We start from the raw sequence: 19955 nt of genomic DNA on the forward strand, positions 1-19955 counted from the left end.
GTATTTGGCCTGTAACTTGTTGTTGGCAGAAAAATTTGAGAAATATTTTGCCTTACTTATTTTTACCGTCTTGTACTTTCTTTAGTTAATACTGAAATCTCTTTTTCTGACTATTGAATTTTAATTTTTATATAGCCGTTTATATTTGGATTTTTCCTCGGAATCATTATTCTTTTGTAGATTTTTTTGGTATCGTGCACCTCCAAATTCTAAATGATTTAAGGGACGACTTAAAATATCAGGTTCCTTTTGAAACGACTTCTTCCTTTACTATTTAATGGAACGCATTTCCAGTTAATGTTGTTATAACCTATGTATAGCGTTACGACATGGTTTTGTTTTTTTTGCGAAAACTATGCACCGTCAAATAGGATTTAAGCCCAGCCTAACTTAATTTTTACAATAATTAACTTTGCACTTGACTGGTTCTAGCCGGAATTTGTACAAAGTACACTTTACTGATTATGTAGACCTATTAATTGCTTCAGTATACACACATATACATATGGATACAAAGTTGTTGTGTTTACATACAATGTTTGATTTTTAAAGTACTGAAGCCTTGTTTACAAATGGACTAATTTGATTAAACCAAATATAAGGCCAAGGTAAAGTAGCAAAAGAACGTTCAATTGAATGATTTTGCAACATGTATTTGCGACAAAAGGCGCGTGTGAGAGGGTGTTGATATGAGACAGCTGGGTTTTAGTGAAAGAAAGGAAATCGTGAGCAGTCAACATTATTTCATCGATTAGTACATTTTATATAATCCTACTTCTTTGTCCGAATACATGCTAAATTAGGTTTTAGCTGCTCTATTTAAAAAATAAGGGTTGTTTGGGAATAACATAGGAACTACATTCCGTTTATTGGGAATTGGTGCGTTTATTTGCGGAAACTGAGACGAATAATACCAGTTTGCTACAATCAAAATATTCTTTGCCGATCAATTGTGAATATTATTTTGAATGTACAAACTGTGCGTGATACCCAAGTGAAATAATTTGCACAAATGCGGTACGTTTACAGATACATGTCCTTTAGGTCATGGATTTTGAGATTAACTACCCTGCATTATTGATGCTGCATTTCCACGTTGAGGTGCCATATCCACATTGCAGCGCAAAATCTTGTTGATTCGGTGAATAAGTTCATTAAGTGTTGAAGTGTTTGACATTTTTTCTTAGGCATCTGGCAGAAATTTCTTGTTTAATTTCGACTTAGAATGAAAAAAATGTATAATTATATTAAAATTAGTGGCAATGAAGCATATCAGAAAGTAAATGCAAGTACTCCAGGTCTTTTCTCATGCCTGTTTAGATTGTAGCTTAACGTCATTATTTTTGGTTAAATTAACCCGGACATATACAAAATCAAAAACTAAGAGGCAAGTTCTAAAATGTAACAATGGCCTTACAATGCTCTCTTGACAAAGCAGTGCCTCTTAGTTTATGATACAAATTGACACCAAGCTAAGGTCCCACTGTAAGTAGATAATTTTTAGTACGTAAGCTTAATGATTAGTAAAAAAAGGCCAAGTGACAACTTCTTTCACAATTTTCCAAATTATAACTCGAATATTTACTGCATTACTTAAGATTTGAAGACCTAAATGTGGCCTATACTTTCGCTCTTAAATATTGGTAAATTAATAAAATAATAAATGACTTAAAATTTGCGAAGCAACCTCAGTTACGAGACCTACAACGATTGCTGCAGGGCGGATATGCAGCATCGAATGCTTCAGTCTCGAAGGCAACGCTAAATATGCGCTCACAATGGACCATCGATGTAACTGGGTAAATTACGCCATGCAATGATCGAGGAATATGTGAACCATTGGTAAAATATTTTGATGGCGCTTGATTAAGAGTTATAAATGGGAACAATACTTCCGAAAAAAAAGTGGTTCGGATTTATTATCTGTCCATACTTTGTTATATACTTCCTGTTTGTCACAGTCTACTGTAGCGTGCGAATAAGTAACGAAATCAATATCATATTGAAAAGATGTAGGGGTATTTTCTAATGAGGAGGGACTCTGCCTTCACCTGATGCGTGGACAAGGGTATAAACACACGCACCCACACACGCACTCCCCATACGCATTCACGAGAAATTGCGGGCTGAAACGAGTGCGTTTTCATTGGCTTGCCAGGCTCAAACTTTCGCAAAGCCAATTCGCTGGTCCTCCCTCCCGATGATGTTTGTGTCACCACCGCTGCCGTCGTCCAACATAATGATTTTATGACCTTCAAATGCGGAGCCATCCAAGCCTCGTTCAGATAATGTGAGTTATATCTTCCATAACATCCCAGAATGAATTAATTAAATACACTTAACTGAATCACTTAAGGTATCATCCTTCTATGCTTTTGCAAAATATTTTGAAATAACGCCAAGCAGCATATCACAAATGGTAAAACCTCAAAAGATCACATTTAGATGAAAAGGGAATTTCATGTATATCAAAAAAATGTGCTTTCCATCACAAATTATTTATCAAAAGGTCTAGTCAAATATAAGTCACTCAGAATGCCATGGAATCGTTAGCATGACCCAAAATGAGTCATTTTGTAGGTAACCACTTATTCCTAAATCATGGACCCTTGTTAGAAAACTTGCTGTTAGTCATTAAACTAATCTATTCAGCTAATTTACCGATGTTTAAGGTTATTATTAGCAGAACTAAAACATGAACAGACACATGTCGGGAAATATGTTTACTTAAGAAAGTAAACACAACTTGCTCACTTCAAATTTTACTTCGATTTTCATCATTAAACTCAAGAATTTTTGAAAGCAGCCCAGATAAATGATGAAACTCGACATTATTTTTAACAAAGTAATTCATACGTATTGAACCAAGCAAGATAGTATTGACTCTGTGATACTAAAGCTTCAATAGTTTGACAAAATTGTTTGAACTAAAATGAGAGTAAAATTATTCCGTGATTTCGAAATTACGGTGCAAATTCGATGTGTAAAGGAGTAATTATACAGTTTCCTTGAATTTTTGCAACTAAATTCAAATTGTTTATTAAACTACCTTTAAATTGCGGAAGAGAAACCGATACAGTGGGAAGTGAAATTCTAGAATAGTTTAGTAGAAGGACGCCGAGAAGATGTGTGGACCGAGTATAAATGCACTTGCGGGAAAGCAGCTAATTAATTCCTGTGTAAGTTTGGATTAGTTTAAATTTCCCGAAATTATCAACCCTCGACTGACTTCTCAAAAACTAAAAATAAACAAATCACAGAAGTTGTTGAATAATTGACAATTTAAAGAGCCCCGACTTAATTCTAGCCATTCATTTTAAAAATTGTGAATCCAATGCGCATAAGACATGAAAATAAAGCTGTATGTCGAGGCGTATATTTTCATACATAATTAATATGGAGGTCTTGAACAATTAAAGTTAGCAGAACAATAAAGTGGCATCTTCATCAAGTCACTAATTATAATAATTTGAACAGCAATCAGAAGACCCAATACTTGTTTTAGACGGTAAAGTTGTGAAACCGGTGTAGGAGGTGAAGGTGCCGGTGATTAAATGGAAGTCTGGCCGCTTATTCTGTGCATTCACCTTCAAATGCAGTCACTTTGCCTCGCGCTTTTCACATCTTCCTCAGCTACTGTTAGTCCCGAGACTCGAAACTTCCCCTGCCGTTTCCACCGCTCAGATGTTACGCACTGCGCCAGTCAATACCATATCGCCCGCATCCCTGACGAGATGCAAAGCTACGGATTTGGCTTTGGCTCGGTGGATGATACCGAAACAATGTGCAAGTATGAGCAGTGGAATTCGTTTGCATTGCATTCACTTTGATCACAAATAATGATTATTGCAATTCCATAGTAAAGTATGACTTATGAATGAAAGACAACCATGGCAACATATTTCAAGGCTCTACCATTACTGCTATCTAGGATCTTCATCAGTAATTTTGGTGTGAGAATTATGAAAAGTATACAAAATATACAAATATGGAAAACTCATTCTTACATTGGGCCTCAATATTTTATTACAATTGGTGTTGTCAAATGTTGGCTTCGTAAAACACCACTTTTTAAGCAGACGCCATCTGCTTTCTTTGCTTTTCGTTTATTTGTTTTGAAATTATCAAATGGAGCTGTATTTGAACAATTTGTTAAACTATGATCAAGCATAAAGCAATTCCCTAGACTATGGTGAATACATTGTAAACTATGCACATACATAATCATCTGTATAATTTTCCGTTATTATTAGTAGGGGTTTGCTAGGAGAGGCTGGTATCAAAAAATTGGTGCATATTTAATCAGAGTGTACCGAAAATAAGAACTAGATTTTTGAGAAGCTCAACCATCAACTAAGGTGATCAGATCATAAACGAACTGATATTACTACATTCTCCTTGCTTTTAGAGGATGGAAGTTGCAATATCCCTTAGGTAAAATTAGATGAAAGGCACTTTTTCATCATTTGCAAATTGAAAATTATCCAGGTCTTAATTAGGAGCATAAATGAGAAATATAGGTTGGACAACAAATTTGGATAAAATTACTCGCGTACTGCTGTAAGTCAGAAAATGTATTTTTATTAGCTTTGAGGAAATATGTGCTCTTTACTAGGTACAACAGACTTCTTAAAATATTATAGCTTATTTTTGCAATCCTCTTCCTCCTTTCAAATGCTATCCCATGAATTGTGGGTATCTTATTTTAACGTATCTTTGTTGTGGCTTTCTAAACTTATACTGATTGAACTTGGTTCAGTACCGTAGTTCCAGCCTTTGCGCAGGATGAAAATACACCATTCGTTTTCTCAATGCAAAAAAATAAGGAAAATTCCTTTTTAAATGAATTTTTCATCCTAGGAATATCGTCTTGGGTTATTTTATGAATGGCTTACTCCATACTAAAAATCTCCCAGCGTCACTTCACTTTGGATTCTCTAAATCAGCTATAATTGGCAGTTCTAGTACCAATATCCGCAATTGCTAAGACAGGGCCTATATAATTCACCATAAACTATTTTTGTAAGTTATTTAGTACTTATATGGAAATAACTTATGCGACCTTTACCATTTCAGACACTTAAATATACAAAAGAGAGTTCTTTGGAAGTAATGAATCATTAAGTGGTTTCCATTCGGAAGTTTTTTTATGGGGTGAATATGGTGATCTTGGCGGGGGCAAATGATTTAACGGATGATAAATGGGTGGGTTAAATATTCACTCAAAGAACTGTGAGGGGCACTAGCACCTAAACGTGGGGCCTCTTTCAACTTTCACGGATTTGTATTCAAATATATCATGCATCTCCTCCTTTTTGGGAAGATGACAATCTTTTTTATTTAACAAGGGGTAGTTAAACAAACATTGAATTAAAATACGCTGATATTTACTCTTGGATGTTTTATATTTTACCGATCTGAAAGCGCATGGATAATTGGTCAGGGCGGCACAATGCTCACGTCGGCACTATAAACTCTATTCTGGCGCTTTCTCCATTTCCTTGCAGGTCAAAGTGGCACTTATATGTACAAGTGTGCATAGGCGAGCGGGTGCTGCAGCGCTGTCGCGAAAATGGAGCCCCTGAGTTCCAAATTTCAATGTGGCAATTCATCTTTGATTCTCGACCTCATGAGAGGGCTGCTATATACCTCTGTAAACCTCATAACATGAAAAGTAAGCTACTTAAATGCCTGCTTACCTGTGCATTTTAAGGGGAGTTTCGGTTTTGATGGTGTGGTAGTGAACAATACTTAACTTTCGAATTAGAATATTAAATAGTCCTAGTGAACTTAAAAATTGGGCTTTTGTTGAAGTAAATAAATAAATATGTATTAGTAGTACTCAATTTTGGAGTACAACTGAGCGTTTAGTGTTGTTTCCTGCAACTGAATTTGACTGTATCAATTTTGTCTATAATCAGACCTATTCCACCTCATTAATACTAATTGTGGTCGAGCGATTTGATTAAGCACATCTATAAGTCCACTTGCCATCTATCATTAGTAATTTGGGAACGTCTCCATGAATTATAGAATATTGCATTGGGTTGCTTAAATCCAAATTACATAAAAATTAACGAAAAAGAGGTTGATTTTACACATTAATATTACTTGATAACACAATTTAGAGAATGATAATAAGTTAGAATAAAGCTTAACTATTATTTTATTCCCACGGCTGATATGCAAAATGCTAGAAGACCTTTTGCTAGATAAAGTGAACGCGGACAAGGTCATTAAAGGCATCGGTAAAGTTGAGAGTCTGCAGTTTAGAAACCCGTTGGCCTATAATTCAAACATGTACTTTCTATGCATATTCCAGTAGCTAGTGATCCCATAGATGGAAACTAATCGTGTCCCATCAATGTGTGATTGACGATTCCTAACTATTGAAACGTAAATTTCCTCTGTTCATTCATACACTTCATTAAGAGCATCTGGGCGCTTTTCAAGGGTCATGTTATGGCCTTCTTCATAGGCGTATCCTTAATCGGGTCTAAAATACCCTTTGTGAAGAATGCAGGGAAGGTGAATTGTAAAAATACCGAGGTGCATTTTAATCAAAGAGCATTTTAACAAAGGGATTTTTTGCATTTTTGATATTTGTGTCCAATTATGGTTACAAAATCTGTGGTTTATTCATGATAACATTTCTTGTTAACAATAAATTTGCTGGGAAATTGATGCATTGTTCAAATATTGCAAATCCGAATATGAGAGACTTTTCCAGCTGCCGTTAATTAAAATCAAGCCCCTTCTACAAGTGTGCGTGCAATAATATAAATTCATCCTGTTTTAGATGCTTGATACCTCGGATGAATTTGAAAAAGTTAATCAACCATAGTTATGTTATTTTTGAGATTTCACTTTAACATAACTTTTAGAAAGCATCTGTTAGATTTCTGCACCACCATTATTTTTATTTATAACCAAATTTTAATTTGCAAACCATCGAATATATAGCTGTCGCGCTACCAGGAGATTAAATAAGTTGTTTATATTGTTTCAGCTTGTATCAGAGTAGTTTATTTTTATGTGAAAAAATGGATTGATCCTGACTACAATGCATTGCGAAATATATTAACCTCACATAAATTAGATCAGACCGTGCCGCTCTTACTTAGTATGGTGAACCTTATTTGGGATTGAAAAATTTACCTAGTCGAGAACCGCTAACTGTTTTTACAATCTACAGCATAACATTGATTTTCACGTAGGAAATCTGGGTTGAGTTATTGATATGAAAAACGAATATTCAACATTAAATTTCTTGATGGCTACAAAGAGCGGAAGCGGCACAGGGCAATGTGAAGAAAAAGCACACCTTCTTGTTCCATCAAAAACCGCACACAGCTGATATCTATTTATGATTACTCTATCACGATTTAGCTAGTAACATTCGGCATAGAGTTAATGTTTTTGCAATCAACTGTAGTTCATTAGTGATTCATACTTTTTGCACATTCGTGAGCATGACTGTTGACCAAAATTTCTTGCCATGTCCTATAGGGTCTAATTTTAGTCATCTACACCATAAGTACCTATCATTTATGGGCGATTTTTTTAAAGGGGCGAATTTCATGTTGCTTTTTATTTATTTACAAGTACTTAATTACTGATAACTGTAAAATGTTAAGAAGCCCTTCACAAGAGAATGCGGAATGCCATACCTATAAACAAGCATACCAAAGATGCGATTCGTGCGACATTTGTCAGCCTTTTCATTTTCTGACGTCAAATTTCTCAAAATATAATACAGTTCGGTGTGAATTTTAGTCAAGGGTAGCATTCGATATAAATGGGCGTTTAAACGCTCATGCCAAGTTCCCCATTCATACGCTAGTTTTTCGAACCCACCGAGAACAGTGTTACAAGCCTCACGAGGCCAGCGCGAGTATTTGCTCGCAGAGGCAGTCGAAGGAGTTGGCGAGGGCGACAACACTTCTAGCGTCCCAGTCGGAGTATGTCTATCGCGACGACGGCCGCAGAGGCTCTGGCATCGCGCGCACCTCAGCCGCTGACTACGTGGCCCACATCCAACAGCAAATATCTGCTGCTCACTGTGAGTAAGTCTCTAACCTACTCGCTCTTTTTTGCTCACCTACTTTTTGCAGATTTTTATAATTGGAATAAGATCAAAGTGGTCGAATAGTCCTGTTTACGCCCCCTGGGAGTCCAGTTAACATGGATAAAAATGAAACTAATTAGAACTAAAATACTTGGTATTTTATAGCATCTACACTATAGATGATTTTAAACATCAAATATTTTACCATCTTTCAAAATTTGTTGCATCTATTAATTTCTTTAGTTACAAAAAGATCTTTTAACACAATTATGTACTAATATTCAATTCTCAGTTTACTGCAGAAATCAAAACCACTTTTCCGCTGATCACCCATTTCGATTGCCCCTTATTTTGCTTCACTATTTCAATACTTGCTCTAAATTCATTCCGTATGCATTATCTAGTTCAAAAAGCCTATTTTTATTCATTTGGTGAATTGAAAACCCAAATAAATTTCCAAGGAATTGAAATTTAATCAGTGGTTATAATATTTAACAGTCTCCGAATGACAATAGCCATTTCGTCCTTTTCAAAAATTTTGCTTGTTAGGCATGAAACACTCAAACGCATCATAAAATATGTCTGTATGTTTGGTGTGCAGTTGAGCGATAGACTGGTGGTGATAGCAGTAAAGAGGTCGCTCTAGTGCAACATCGTTTTATGGGGAATTTCGTTACAGGTTGAAGTGTGTGCATGATTTATTTGTGTAACTCACACTCCTGACGGGCTTTAAAGTTGTCATTTTGGCAAACTTGTCTTCGCAGAACCGGTTTTTTGCAAAAACACAAAGAAGCTTACCCCAAATTTAGCCCAGCTAGAAGCCTACTGTGCATGTCTTAGTGTAGTAGAGTGATACAGTAAATCGGATATTAAAACAACAAATTTGGTTCCTTGGGACTGTTTTATTTCTGTCACCATGCATAAACGTTTAATAAGGATTGAGGGTATTTTAGCGATACAGGCGGTAATGTTAAGGCAAAAATACTTCGCAAAAACCTTTATGAATAGCATGCTGTTTGTTAAGTAAAGTGCACAAAAGTCACAAAATTTGCTTTAACTTGTTGTCCATGGTACCCTTGAGTACCACTAGGCCTCCGCACTTTCTCACCCGTTCTAAGAATTATATAAGGCATAAAAGCTGGCCGCTGCTGGCTATATACACCACCCATGCACTGGAGCGTGATCGGTCGCTTTCATAATGTAGTGCGGTGTGAATAACTTTTGGCAAGGCTCTCCACTCACGGAGCGGCGCGCCGGGGGCGATGATTGCACTGCGATGAAATTTGTGGGTGGAATGGTCCTCAGTGCGGGAAGATAAAAGAGTAGCCATATCATTTGATAATTGTCCTAACCAAACACCTCATTAAATGTTGAAAACCTGTAAGCTTTTACCAAGTACTGTTGCTATCGGCGCGGGAGAGCAGTATAAAAGAGCTCTGCTGATACAAATGTTGATTGACAGTGCGCGAATCAAAGACCTTATGTAATGTGACTATGGCCAATAAAACACATCTGACTTTGGGCGGATTACATCGATTTCGGGATCCCCATCCACTTAATGCCATTTATGGGGCGGCGTTGGTCGCTTGAGCGATCCCTGAAGTAAACTAGATTAAGTTAATTACAGTCGAAGGCTGTAAATTTCGCGAAACAATCTTCTAACACAAGCCTTCGATGAAGGCAAATACAAATCCATAGCACTGAAGTTTATTTTTATGCTGCTTTACTCAAAAGTAATTATTTTGTATTAAGTAGTAAAATAAGTATTAACTTTGTCGGTAAATTCGAGGTTATCGTCGATGTGAGCACCAACCCTGACGTTTGCACTTCTCCAAAAATACACTTGTTTTCCTAAATAAGAGCTACGTTGTTAACATTGAAAGTGTATTGTGATCATATTTGATTCTATAACTAGTTAAAACAACATTGAACGTTAAGATTAGGCATGAAACTTTAACGAACATCAGATAAAACTTTACTGCAACCGTAACGTTTAACTGGCTGATTGAAAAACTGATTATTTTAACATTTTTGTTAATACTTAGCTTCAAATAATTAAAATGCCAAAAACCGCAGTCTCTGTGACTAATAAGCAGACGGGCAAAAGTTGACATGAAAATAAATAAACCTATATTGTGTACGCACCACCTGGAAATGAAAATCATTATATTCTGCACTCCACGCATATTTTAGCTATTCCTTTGATTCCAGGCTTCAGTAATTTTGTTTAAGCGGAATTGAAATTTTGGCACTAAATATTTGGACTTGACCAACTGAAGTGCATAAATTGGGACAAGCGGATTTTATCAAGAGATATTTCGGTAAATTATAAACTGTCAAGCATCAGAATAACATATATCCAACTGTTTTTCATATTTATTACCCACTAATGGAATGGGTAATAAACAACGCGTGAACTAGAAATGTGAAGGCACCGGTATCCTCGTTCCGCGGTAATTTAACAACACCAGGGTTTCTAATCATGAATCATGGCAAAAGCTGTGGGCTTTTGGCGTTATCAGGCTCCTTCATGCGTGCACAATATCACTGCATTTTTCCATTTCACCAAAGAAGTACACTTTAATTCAAAGAGCAAAGGGTGACTGGGAACAAGCATTATTTTGCACTCTTTACCGGTTATATAATCCAAAAATAATTAGTTATGATGTAGCGAAAGGGCACATTTTTAATGCAGCTTGCAATCCCATAATATGGTGCATTTACTTTTATTTCGACTAAAATAAATTCCAATAATATCTAGTGGCAATCTGTAAACAGTTTTCAGCCTACTTTGCACCTTTTTTATGGGGTGTCTTAAAATTGCTTTTGGCAGTAATATGCTGAATTACTGCAATGGATTCGACTAGTTTAATCATTATTGTAAAGGAAGATGGATAAGTATGTTGTAACATATTTAAAACGCCATCCAAATGAGCTTAGGCTGCGTAGGTTATCGAATAGTTGTGATAATATCGAGTTCTCACAAAATTGATGATGTCCTGCGCAATAAACATTTTCCTTCACGGTAAATCCTCGTTTCAATGCTAGTGATACCAAAATATAGATCTGCGCTTTTGATTGAGAAATATAGATCGCACAAGTATTAATTCGGAATCAAGATGAAGTTAATGTGTTATTGCTAGGATGTCAAGATGGTTTAGGATACAACTTTAATTCAGTTGGGTACACTATCAACAATAGGTACAGTTGAGCGTTTCTTTTACTTCTATTGAGGCGGTTTAGGAAGGATACCTTGATTTGTAGCTGCATATTATCAAGCGATTTTATGGCGAGTCGCTGGTGATGCTCTTGCTTCTTTTTTTCATTTTAAATCAGTGGATCTAACAACGCACGAATTCGAACTCAGGACTTATCTGATAACGTTTCATTTACATGCCTTATTTTATTCCCAGGGTAACGGAGGGGTTATTATAAAAGTTCACTTTGAAGCAAAATAAGTAAGTCCTGATGGAAAAAGACAAGCTTTGCGGTTACTGAGCTCCTCTGTGCATTGCATCTCGCTTGAATACGAATTCTTTTCTTATTATTATTTTGTTATTAGTTCCTATATAAATAAACGATACTAATCAGTTCAAGTCCTTTATTCAAAAATATGTCTCTTGCTCTTGTAAAATAACTTTGCCACCAGAGGGTTTTTTTGTTTTCTGGTCATTGATCACTTTAGGCGTTTAACAATCGATTGACCAATTGCAAGTTCTATAAATGGAATTAATCTTCTTCTCCCTCACACCCTTCCATATCTTGACTTCCAGAAATTCCTTTTCTAAAACATGCTTCATGTTTGAACAGAAACAGAAAACTTGCTGCCTTAAAATATTTTTTGCCTATCCGAACCAAAATTACTCTAATGGCTGACATTATTCTTCATTACATTTGCACACCTGGACCTCGAACCCTAACAGCCTATTTAATTTGGTGATGAAAGCAAAAAGAACTTTGTTTTCTGTCACCTAGCGCAATGTCCAAGGTGCTTCAGCCCGACGTAGGCACTGAGCTGGTACGAAAAGTTTATTAGTTAAATGAAAATGAAAAATGAAGTGAAAAACAATTTGCACGAAAATTATCACCAAAAATAGGCAGCGTCTTCGTGCACATATTCGATCTGGTCTAGTAACCCACGAGCTTTAAATTTGTGAAAACTTACTGCAGGTACAATTTGCAAGGACTTGAACCAAGATAGATCCACGTTTGATAAGTTATGCTTAATTTTTAAAACAAACAACGTCAACCGTTCAATTTGGCTTCTCTCAGCAACGGCACCGATATAAATTTTTATATCTTAGTCGAGTTCCCGTATTGCAGAGGCAGCAGAACACTAGCAACTAGTTATACTGTTTCGAGAATGCCTCAACACTACATAAATATGTTGAGGAGTCAACTCACTAAGTACTTCTTTTTGAGCATAACTGTCTGAATTTGCATTGCCTGTTTTCGCTTGGGATTGTGAAAAAGACAGTTGCCAAACATGAAAAATTATGCTTTTAACGAAACGACACTAATAGGTGAATTTAAAGTAGACGGACAGACTCAATTATCCATATTCACTCTTGCCTTGTACTACGGAAGCAGAAATTAGTAAAAATGAGTAAAATTCGGTCAATCCCGAGTCAATCAACAATAAAATGACTCAATTTCGACAGTTCTTCTGACGTTGACTCCTTAAGATCGTGCACCTACTCTGCTTAGTTAACTCACAGCGGCGTCATTTTTGCTGAAAGTTACACACAGACGCATAATACGGTACGAATAGCCCCATTATGAATGCCAGATGCTGAGAAGTCAACACAAATTGCCTTTAACCCAAGCAGCAATGTGTTGGTGACCATGACCTATTTCCCGATGCGTCACAGCACCTTCTTTACGCTCACTTAACGCCTACAGTTATCTACTCGCTTTGAGAGGGAAGACATTTCTATCTCATTGGTAAATTCAAAGCAATTCCCAAGTTTTAAAAACAATGTCGAAATTAAATAAATAGTAAATGAACAAACAGCCCCCACTAGAGATATGGGGAGAGGATAATGCACGTAGGCATGGTTAGAAGAGCATCAATGTGTTAATTTTTATTGCTGTGCTTAGTGGCTGCGCTTGGACAGCCCGGTCACGTTCGCCAGGCCGCGCAGGTGACAGCAAAGTGCACAAATTTAGCCTACAACGCACCCAAAGACCTCTGCCCCTCTCCAGCCCACCACTAACCCCATCACCATCCTGTCCACTGACACAGGCGGGGAGGGGAGTGGGGAGAGGAGCCAAAGGAGGTGTGGCTGGGGTGAGGTTGTGACAGGGATGTGAGGCGCGTCGCCTTCGTCAAATGCCAGGTCGCGGTATTCTCCAAAAAAGCAAAAGTACCACTTCGTAGGTCACATGGGTAAAGGAATGAGAGGGAAAAAATTACTGTTCGCTGCCGTGACTCGTGAGAAACAAGACAAGCATACACGTGCAGGAAGAAAAGCTTTCGGCTTTGGATGCAGCTGATCTTTTGAATGACTTTCTATTATCCAAGAAACACAAGAGTTGTGTACAGGTATACCGCCATAAAGGAAAGCGATACATGCAAAATGAATTCGCCATAAAAGATGTGGTTAAAACAGTGCTTACAAGTATTGCATTTATTATTGCAAGCCATAACCGATTTTTTTGCATTTCGTACATAATTCGTACACTGCAGTGGTCCCTAATAATGTTAAAACTGAAAAGTAAATAGGTTAGAATACAGCCAAGCGTGTAAGCACAAAAGGCAGCAACTTTTAAGAAAGAGTGATGCAATTTTTTATGTCAGAACAACACTAGAGAAGATCCGTTGCCTGACCGTGGTGCTCCAACAAAACTGCTCACAGAACGCCATCAAGCTGATTCAGAATTACTTCAGAGAAATGTTGCCCCGGCACTGTTACTACACGAGTGACTTCAAAACGGACAAGTGGAGCAGTGGAAGCCACAGCCAAGCTAAGGGCCTCGGCTCCGCTGAGTCTTCGTTGCGGAGCTCTGACCAAATGCACCTCCTCAATGATGCCAACCACATGGAGACCCCGCTCATGATCATTAAGGGATCAAGCAATGCCGCTCGCGGAAATGCCCTCTTTCGTATGCCCCTCCTCATCATAGCTATGGCTCTCTCGCTCCAAGTATTGTAAACCTTACTTATTCATTATTGTACCTTTTTATGATGTCTGTACATAACAAAAGGAAAAAATAACAATGGGAACAGGAAGGTAGAATTGTTTGTTCTTGCCTGTTAAATCTTTAATCTATTTCCATAGAATGGTGCAAATCAAAGAGATTTTATTCAAAAATTCTACATTTAAAATACGTCACTAATCAGTCGTGTAGTTAATGCCTACAGAGGCAGTGAGTGATGTATCTACCTCATTTCTGGTTATGTATGAGTTTATTGGCATTATACAATTCAAAGGAAGCTGGACCCAAATGCCATATTTTACCTATATTTGTCTATAAATAATCAAGCCATCTCGTTGCGTAAACTTGTTTGCAAGAAAGAAACGTCTAAATAAATTTTGCAAAAATCTAGCATTCTTCGATGGCTACAAGTTTAGTTCATGTGCCCTACTGGTTTGAGCCTTGATAAAAGAATGTACTTAGGGAATCATTCACGAATTTTGAAATACCGCCACTTCAGCAACCCAGTGAGCAGCCCTCCGAGAAATTACAAGCTTGTCGAGAATAAAACTTGATTGTTCAAAACCAAGGTCTTCCAAATCTCGGAATCATTGAGCGATTTGTCATATTTATTCGGTTTGAAAAAAGGCATCTCAATTTTAGCTTGCTACACTTCACTTTGGCACTCAATTCGAAGCTTACATTATTTTTAAGAATAAAAGCGGGCTTAATTGAAAGCCACTGCATATGTTAGGTAGCTTTTGCAGCCAAAAAGTACTGACGAAAAAAGGTTGCACCAACGGTTGCCGAGACTACAGGATTTCGTGAAGTATAACAGTAAAGAATTTTACGGTTTTATTAAGCCCCCCTCATTCAAAGCAACTGTAAATAAATAAATATGAATATTATTGCCCGCTTCGAATGTTTTATAAAGTTTCACCTTTTCATTTACTAGAACGTTTAATTTTGGTAATATGTTGGGGTTAAGTGCGAATGTAGCCTGTCTACTCCGTTCGGAGCCAATGTTCTATTCACGCATGAAACCTGACCCATTTCCAACACTTATGCTGCTCTTTGCTGTGTAACATACGCCCTTATTCTCACAGTGAAGAATGTCCTAAATTTTTGTGTACCCTTTCTGTACACATGTTACGTAGCTTTAAAGAAAAACACCAATTATCAAATACTCACAGTTCTGACCAATTCGAAGATGCGAAACTCCTAATATGGGTGGCCATTTCTACAACTTCTCAGCGTCTTTATTAGTTACAGCGAGTGTAGTCTTTAGCATTAGAATGGCACGCATACTGCCTTTTAAGCGTCTAATTTTATGCTTTTTTTTCCCGGACTAAATATCTAAGAATATTAACTGAAAAATAGGATCCTACTTGTGAACAAACAGATTATTTAACATTTAAATTTTGGAGATCACCAGCTCAAGGTGGTGCTAAACTGTGTTGAACATTTTGGAGTCGTTCCAAATGACACCTAAGCAAATAATAGCTCAATTAATCATAATGAGCGCTTGGTTTAATTTAATGTTAATTTTTTTGAGGCGATCACTATATTACAAAGAAATATTAACCAAAGTAAGAATTGCGAAAATTACGGTCACCGGGATGAAATACGCACTTTTATGGCATAAACCCGCAACTCAGCTCACGACAGATGAGAATTTTGCAATCATAAAGAGGTCAGGGTAAGTAAGAGGGACGTCGATGACTGCTGAAGAACGAGTAAAGTGTACTTCTATCACATCAAAGTTGGCATAACAAATATTTGCATTGACACCAATTTTATCTAAGCCAACTATTACTAAACAAAAAATAATTGTGGAAATTAGCTCTTTTTATTCATACTACGCTGTAACAGTGAGACAATGGCCTTTGTGCAATCATTCGAGTACAGAGCAACTCAATGCTGCCTTATATGTAGACAACCGCCTTATTTATATCTGAAGTGCATACTGAGCATGAGTAACCAGGAAAAAAATGAAAAGTATTCCAACTTAAAGGCTACTAATGCGTTCTTACATGGTAGTGCATCATAGCAAATCGGTTCGATTTAAAGAGGGGTTGTATGAAACCTCGCTATCTCTTAACAAAACCTCACCACCCTCCACACATACTCTTTTAGGCGCTTTGCTTGCACCATACACAGCATGAAGTTTCAACCACGATTGGGAACGGAAAGCGGAATAAGAATGGCAGATGGTATAAATTCGCGGAGCGTGTTCAATTTTAGCCGTAGGATAAAAAGCGATTGGTATTTACTCTTGTACAAGAATGCAAGTAATTGAAAGGCGATGACATTAAAATTAAAATTGCTAGGTCTTTTTCATATTCGCTCTCTATTTCTTAACTATTTAATCGGAAAGTTCATAGCTGCAATTTTCACATTGCCGGTAATAAAATCAGATAAAATCAAAGTGTCTTAGGTATGGCCTGTATCTGCTATCTGATTGCATATTTCATTTTTACGACCCAACTCACAATAAGTAGTGCGGTTCAAACCAAAATTGGCAAAAAAAATTTGCAACTTATTTTGCTCACATGTGATTTAACCGAACTCAAATGACTCGCACTTTCTACTAATTTAAACGCAATTTTTATAGGACCCCCAAGTAGCCATCAAAAGCTTTCCCAAACCAGCTTAATAAGCATGCAATACATTTTACTTGCTAAAAACATTAATTCGAAATATTTTAAATCTTTAATGACGCAAAATATTACGGAGAGACTTAAACAGACGCCCCAGAAATAGGTTTTATTGCCATCCAAAAGAGTCAATAAGTGAGTCTCAAAAAGAATGCAGATAAGCGTATCACCACAAAGTGCAAAAGAGCGATATCACGTGAGCACCATAATAATGACTATGTACTTCCAGTTTATGATCACCATATTTTATGGCACGACTTAATCCAACTCTGAATCACTAATTAGGCTATCATGGCTACATTATAAAATAAATTTAAAGTGCAAATGCTTTTTCAAATGCGCACGGCGGATTTGCAAAGCATTTGTTTTTTATTTGATAGCTAAACATTGTCAAATACCTATTTTGAACGATAAATGGTGAGCAATAAGTGGAGGCGGAAAATTATACCAACGGCATGTAGGCTACTTTCTAGTCGCATACTGCACAGTGGAGGTATATATTATCAGTGGCATTTTAATGATAGGATTGATTTTCCGTTAATCCTATAACTAAATTTATTTACTATTTTTTTGCATTTTTGGCAAAATATTTTACGCGTGCCGTTTCCAGCAATATAAATTATAGGAACTGAGATTTTATAAATGAACTGCTATTTATAATTCGCTCCCATAGAATTTAAATCACTACAGTACCTTACCGATTAATAACCCATTTCTACTTAAATAAAATAGTAGAATCAAATGGTTAAAGACTGATTAAAAATATCTGTAGTTTTTGGTGTTTTATTGCGTATATTCGGGAAGCACGAGAGTTTGTAAGTTCCACATCCAGGATAGTTTCCGATTTCCATAAGGACACACAGACCTCCTAATATGTTCTAGCAGCCATTATTTTACTTGCTTGTGCAGTCCGAAGGAGGGTTTTAAGAAAATGCTAGTGAAGCAAATATTGGTATAATAAACCTTCAAGAAAACCTTTTTAAGAAGATTACGTGCCTAAAGTGAACCCTTTACGAGAAAAACTGGCAAGTTGAATGGCATAGTTAGAAATATGTATCTTATCCTGGGTTGATATAACTAGTTCAAAAACTGTACCGTTATCGTACTGATATTATCTTGTGTGCTTCCGAATATGTCATGATGGTGAAGACGAATAAAGTCAAATATACTTAATTAAATAGATGATCATTGTAACCAACCTTCAATGATACTAACCATTAATTTGATTGTAATTTCGATTGCTTTGCAGGCCGACGAAAATCATAATAGCAAAATAACGACTACATTTCCATCTCTCACCGATCGGTTCTACAGTTACTAAGATATGTTAAAACTAATTCACGAAACTGCAGCGAGAATCAACACATGCTAATAAACACCGTTGGCACCAATTTCGTAAGGGTAACTGAGCATGTTTGCACGTCTTTTGTATCAGCTCCACTAAATCTGAAATAGGATCATAACCCCTGCTTATTCCAGCCAAACAGGCCAAAGTCTCTGAAGTACCCTTTAGTTTTGTTTTTGAAGTACAATTAATTATAGTAATTTATGTCTAATACCATGTATGTAGCTGCGGTGCACATTATTCTATTCTGTCATCCTAAAAATAACTCCCAGATGATCATTTAAATTGGGTTAAATCAGATTTGGATAACTGAATTAGTGCTTTTCCCAAGTACCGCTTTATTGCCATACTCTCACAAAATCTGTAGAACCCGTCAAAAAAGACGATTTAAAACAAATAAATGCCTATTTTCCTTATGATGATGGTTTTTACGTAAATTCACTAAAATAAATATTTCTGGGAGGTGGTTTTGATGCCATAATTTCTGCTGGATAAATACAAAATTTTCAATATCTTTCAACACAAAATCTTGAACCCATTTTTTGGAAATCACTTAAAAACATCTCGGTCTTCGCCAAATAGCCCAACGGTTGCACCAACGGATTTTGCAGCATCTTTTTCAAATCCACTGGTAAATCAAATTTTCGGAACATCCAAATACCAAAGGGTGCGTTACTCATCCGTCGTCTGTAATAATTCATGACATTTTGACAGGTATTTCATTTTCAGGAGCAATTTGTATTTGCATTTTCATGCTAATTTTCATCCAGTTAGTTGGCGCAAGCAAACTCTTAGTAATTATAAAGCGCAGACTGTTTATAGTATAGCCAGTTCGAAAATAACATGGAGACACTGTTATCTACTAAGACGGACACCGTGAAATATGCATCTGAAGAGCGCACGGTTGTCACTCTGTTGCACATAAACAGAACCCAATCAAGCATTGAAAGTTATCCTTTTTTTGGTTTCACTTAACTGTCAGGCAGTGAATATATATTACTTGACTAATAAATAAGTTCAGCTCAGCAACATTACCATTTTGGAGCTAGCGCGGAGCACATTGTAAAGGGTCATTACTTTCAAGTTAATGCTATGCTTCCGCCTTTACCTTTGTAACAATTTCTTACCTCTGGGTTGCCTTAAAGAGAAAGGTATTATTAGTGCTTAAAGAAAAACTTGATTACTTGGTGATTTAGTACTGTGGTATACTTTGCATACATATATATATATATATATTTGTGCACAAAGTCATCCACAAGGTTGTCTTCCATTCGAAAGGCATTTACAACAACGGAAAGTCTACTCTATTTAACAGCAAAAGGTTTGGTTTATTAAGATATGCATTAATGGTCAGCCTGATCGACTGGTGTTACCAAGTTTAACGAAAGCAGTTGAAAGTATAATAAAGTGTACATTCTTTAATGATATCCTATGCTACATCACAAACATCCATTGGATTTGTCAAATTACGAGCATCATATATAGAAGTTAATCTTTAAACGAGACTAAGTGTTTTGAAGAAACGGGCGCCATGACAAAGTGATAATCGATTTTTGCGATAAAAGTCCACCCCAGCTGAATAAAAAATTGCATTTAAGTCTCCACAACATGCCTGGCTTCCTTTAAAGGTTTCCTTTCTACGTATTTCAAACTTATTCCCAACAAAAAATACATATTTTGCATAAATTTAATACTGCTTTAAATGTAAATGGAGTGAGCACAAGTCTCGCGTCAGGTAATTAAACAA

General features: G+C 36.5%; 2 protein-coding genes across 2 annotated transcripts; one reads left to right on the plus strand and one right to left on the minus strand. All coding sequences in view use genetic code 11, as the record gives it.

The window, feature by feature from the left end:
- Positions 1 to 3554: 3554 nt before the first annotated feature.
- EGR_01625 (hypothetical protein) lies at positions 3555 to 8070 on the plus strand (the record flags this gene model as incomplete). The annotated part of the gene is made up of 3 exons (XM_024490874.1): positions 3555 to 3790; positions 5508 to 5674; positions 7844 to 8070. The coding sequence occupies 3 exons, from the start codon at positions 3555 to 3557 to the stop codon at positions 8068 to 8070; spliced, it is 630 nt and encodes a 209-aa protein (XP_024354739.1).
- Positions 8071 to 11797: 3727 nt separating this feature from the next.
- Positions 11798 to 14953, minus strand: EGR_01626 (hypothetical protein; the record flags this gene model as incomplete). The annotated part of the gene is made up of 4 exons (XM_024490875.1): positions 11798 to 11913; positions 12969 to 13088; positions 13688 to 13763; positions 14909 to 14953. The coding sequence occupies 4 exons, from the start codon at positions 14951 to 14953 to the stop codon at positions 11798 to 11800; spliced, it is 357 nt and encodes a 118-aa protein (XP_024354740.1).
- Positions 14954 to 19955: the final 5002 nt, after the last annotated feature.

Source organism: Echinococcus granulosus, assembly GCF_000524195.1.
Source record: "Echinococcus granulosus chromosome Unknown EG_S00006, whole genome shotgun sequence".
Classification (NCBI taxonomy): Eukaryota; Metazoa; Platyhelminthes; class Cestoda; order Cyclophyllidea; family Taeniidae; genus Echinococcus; species Echinococcus granulosus.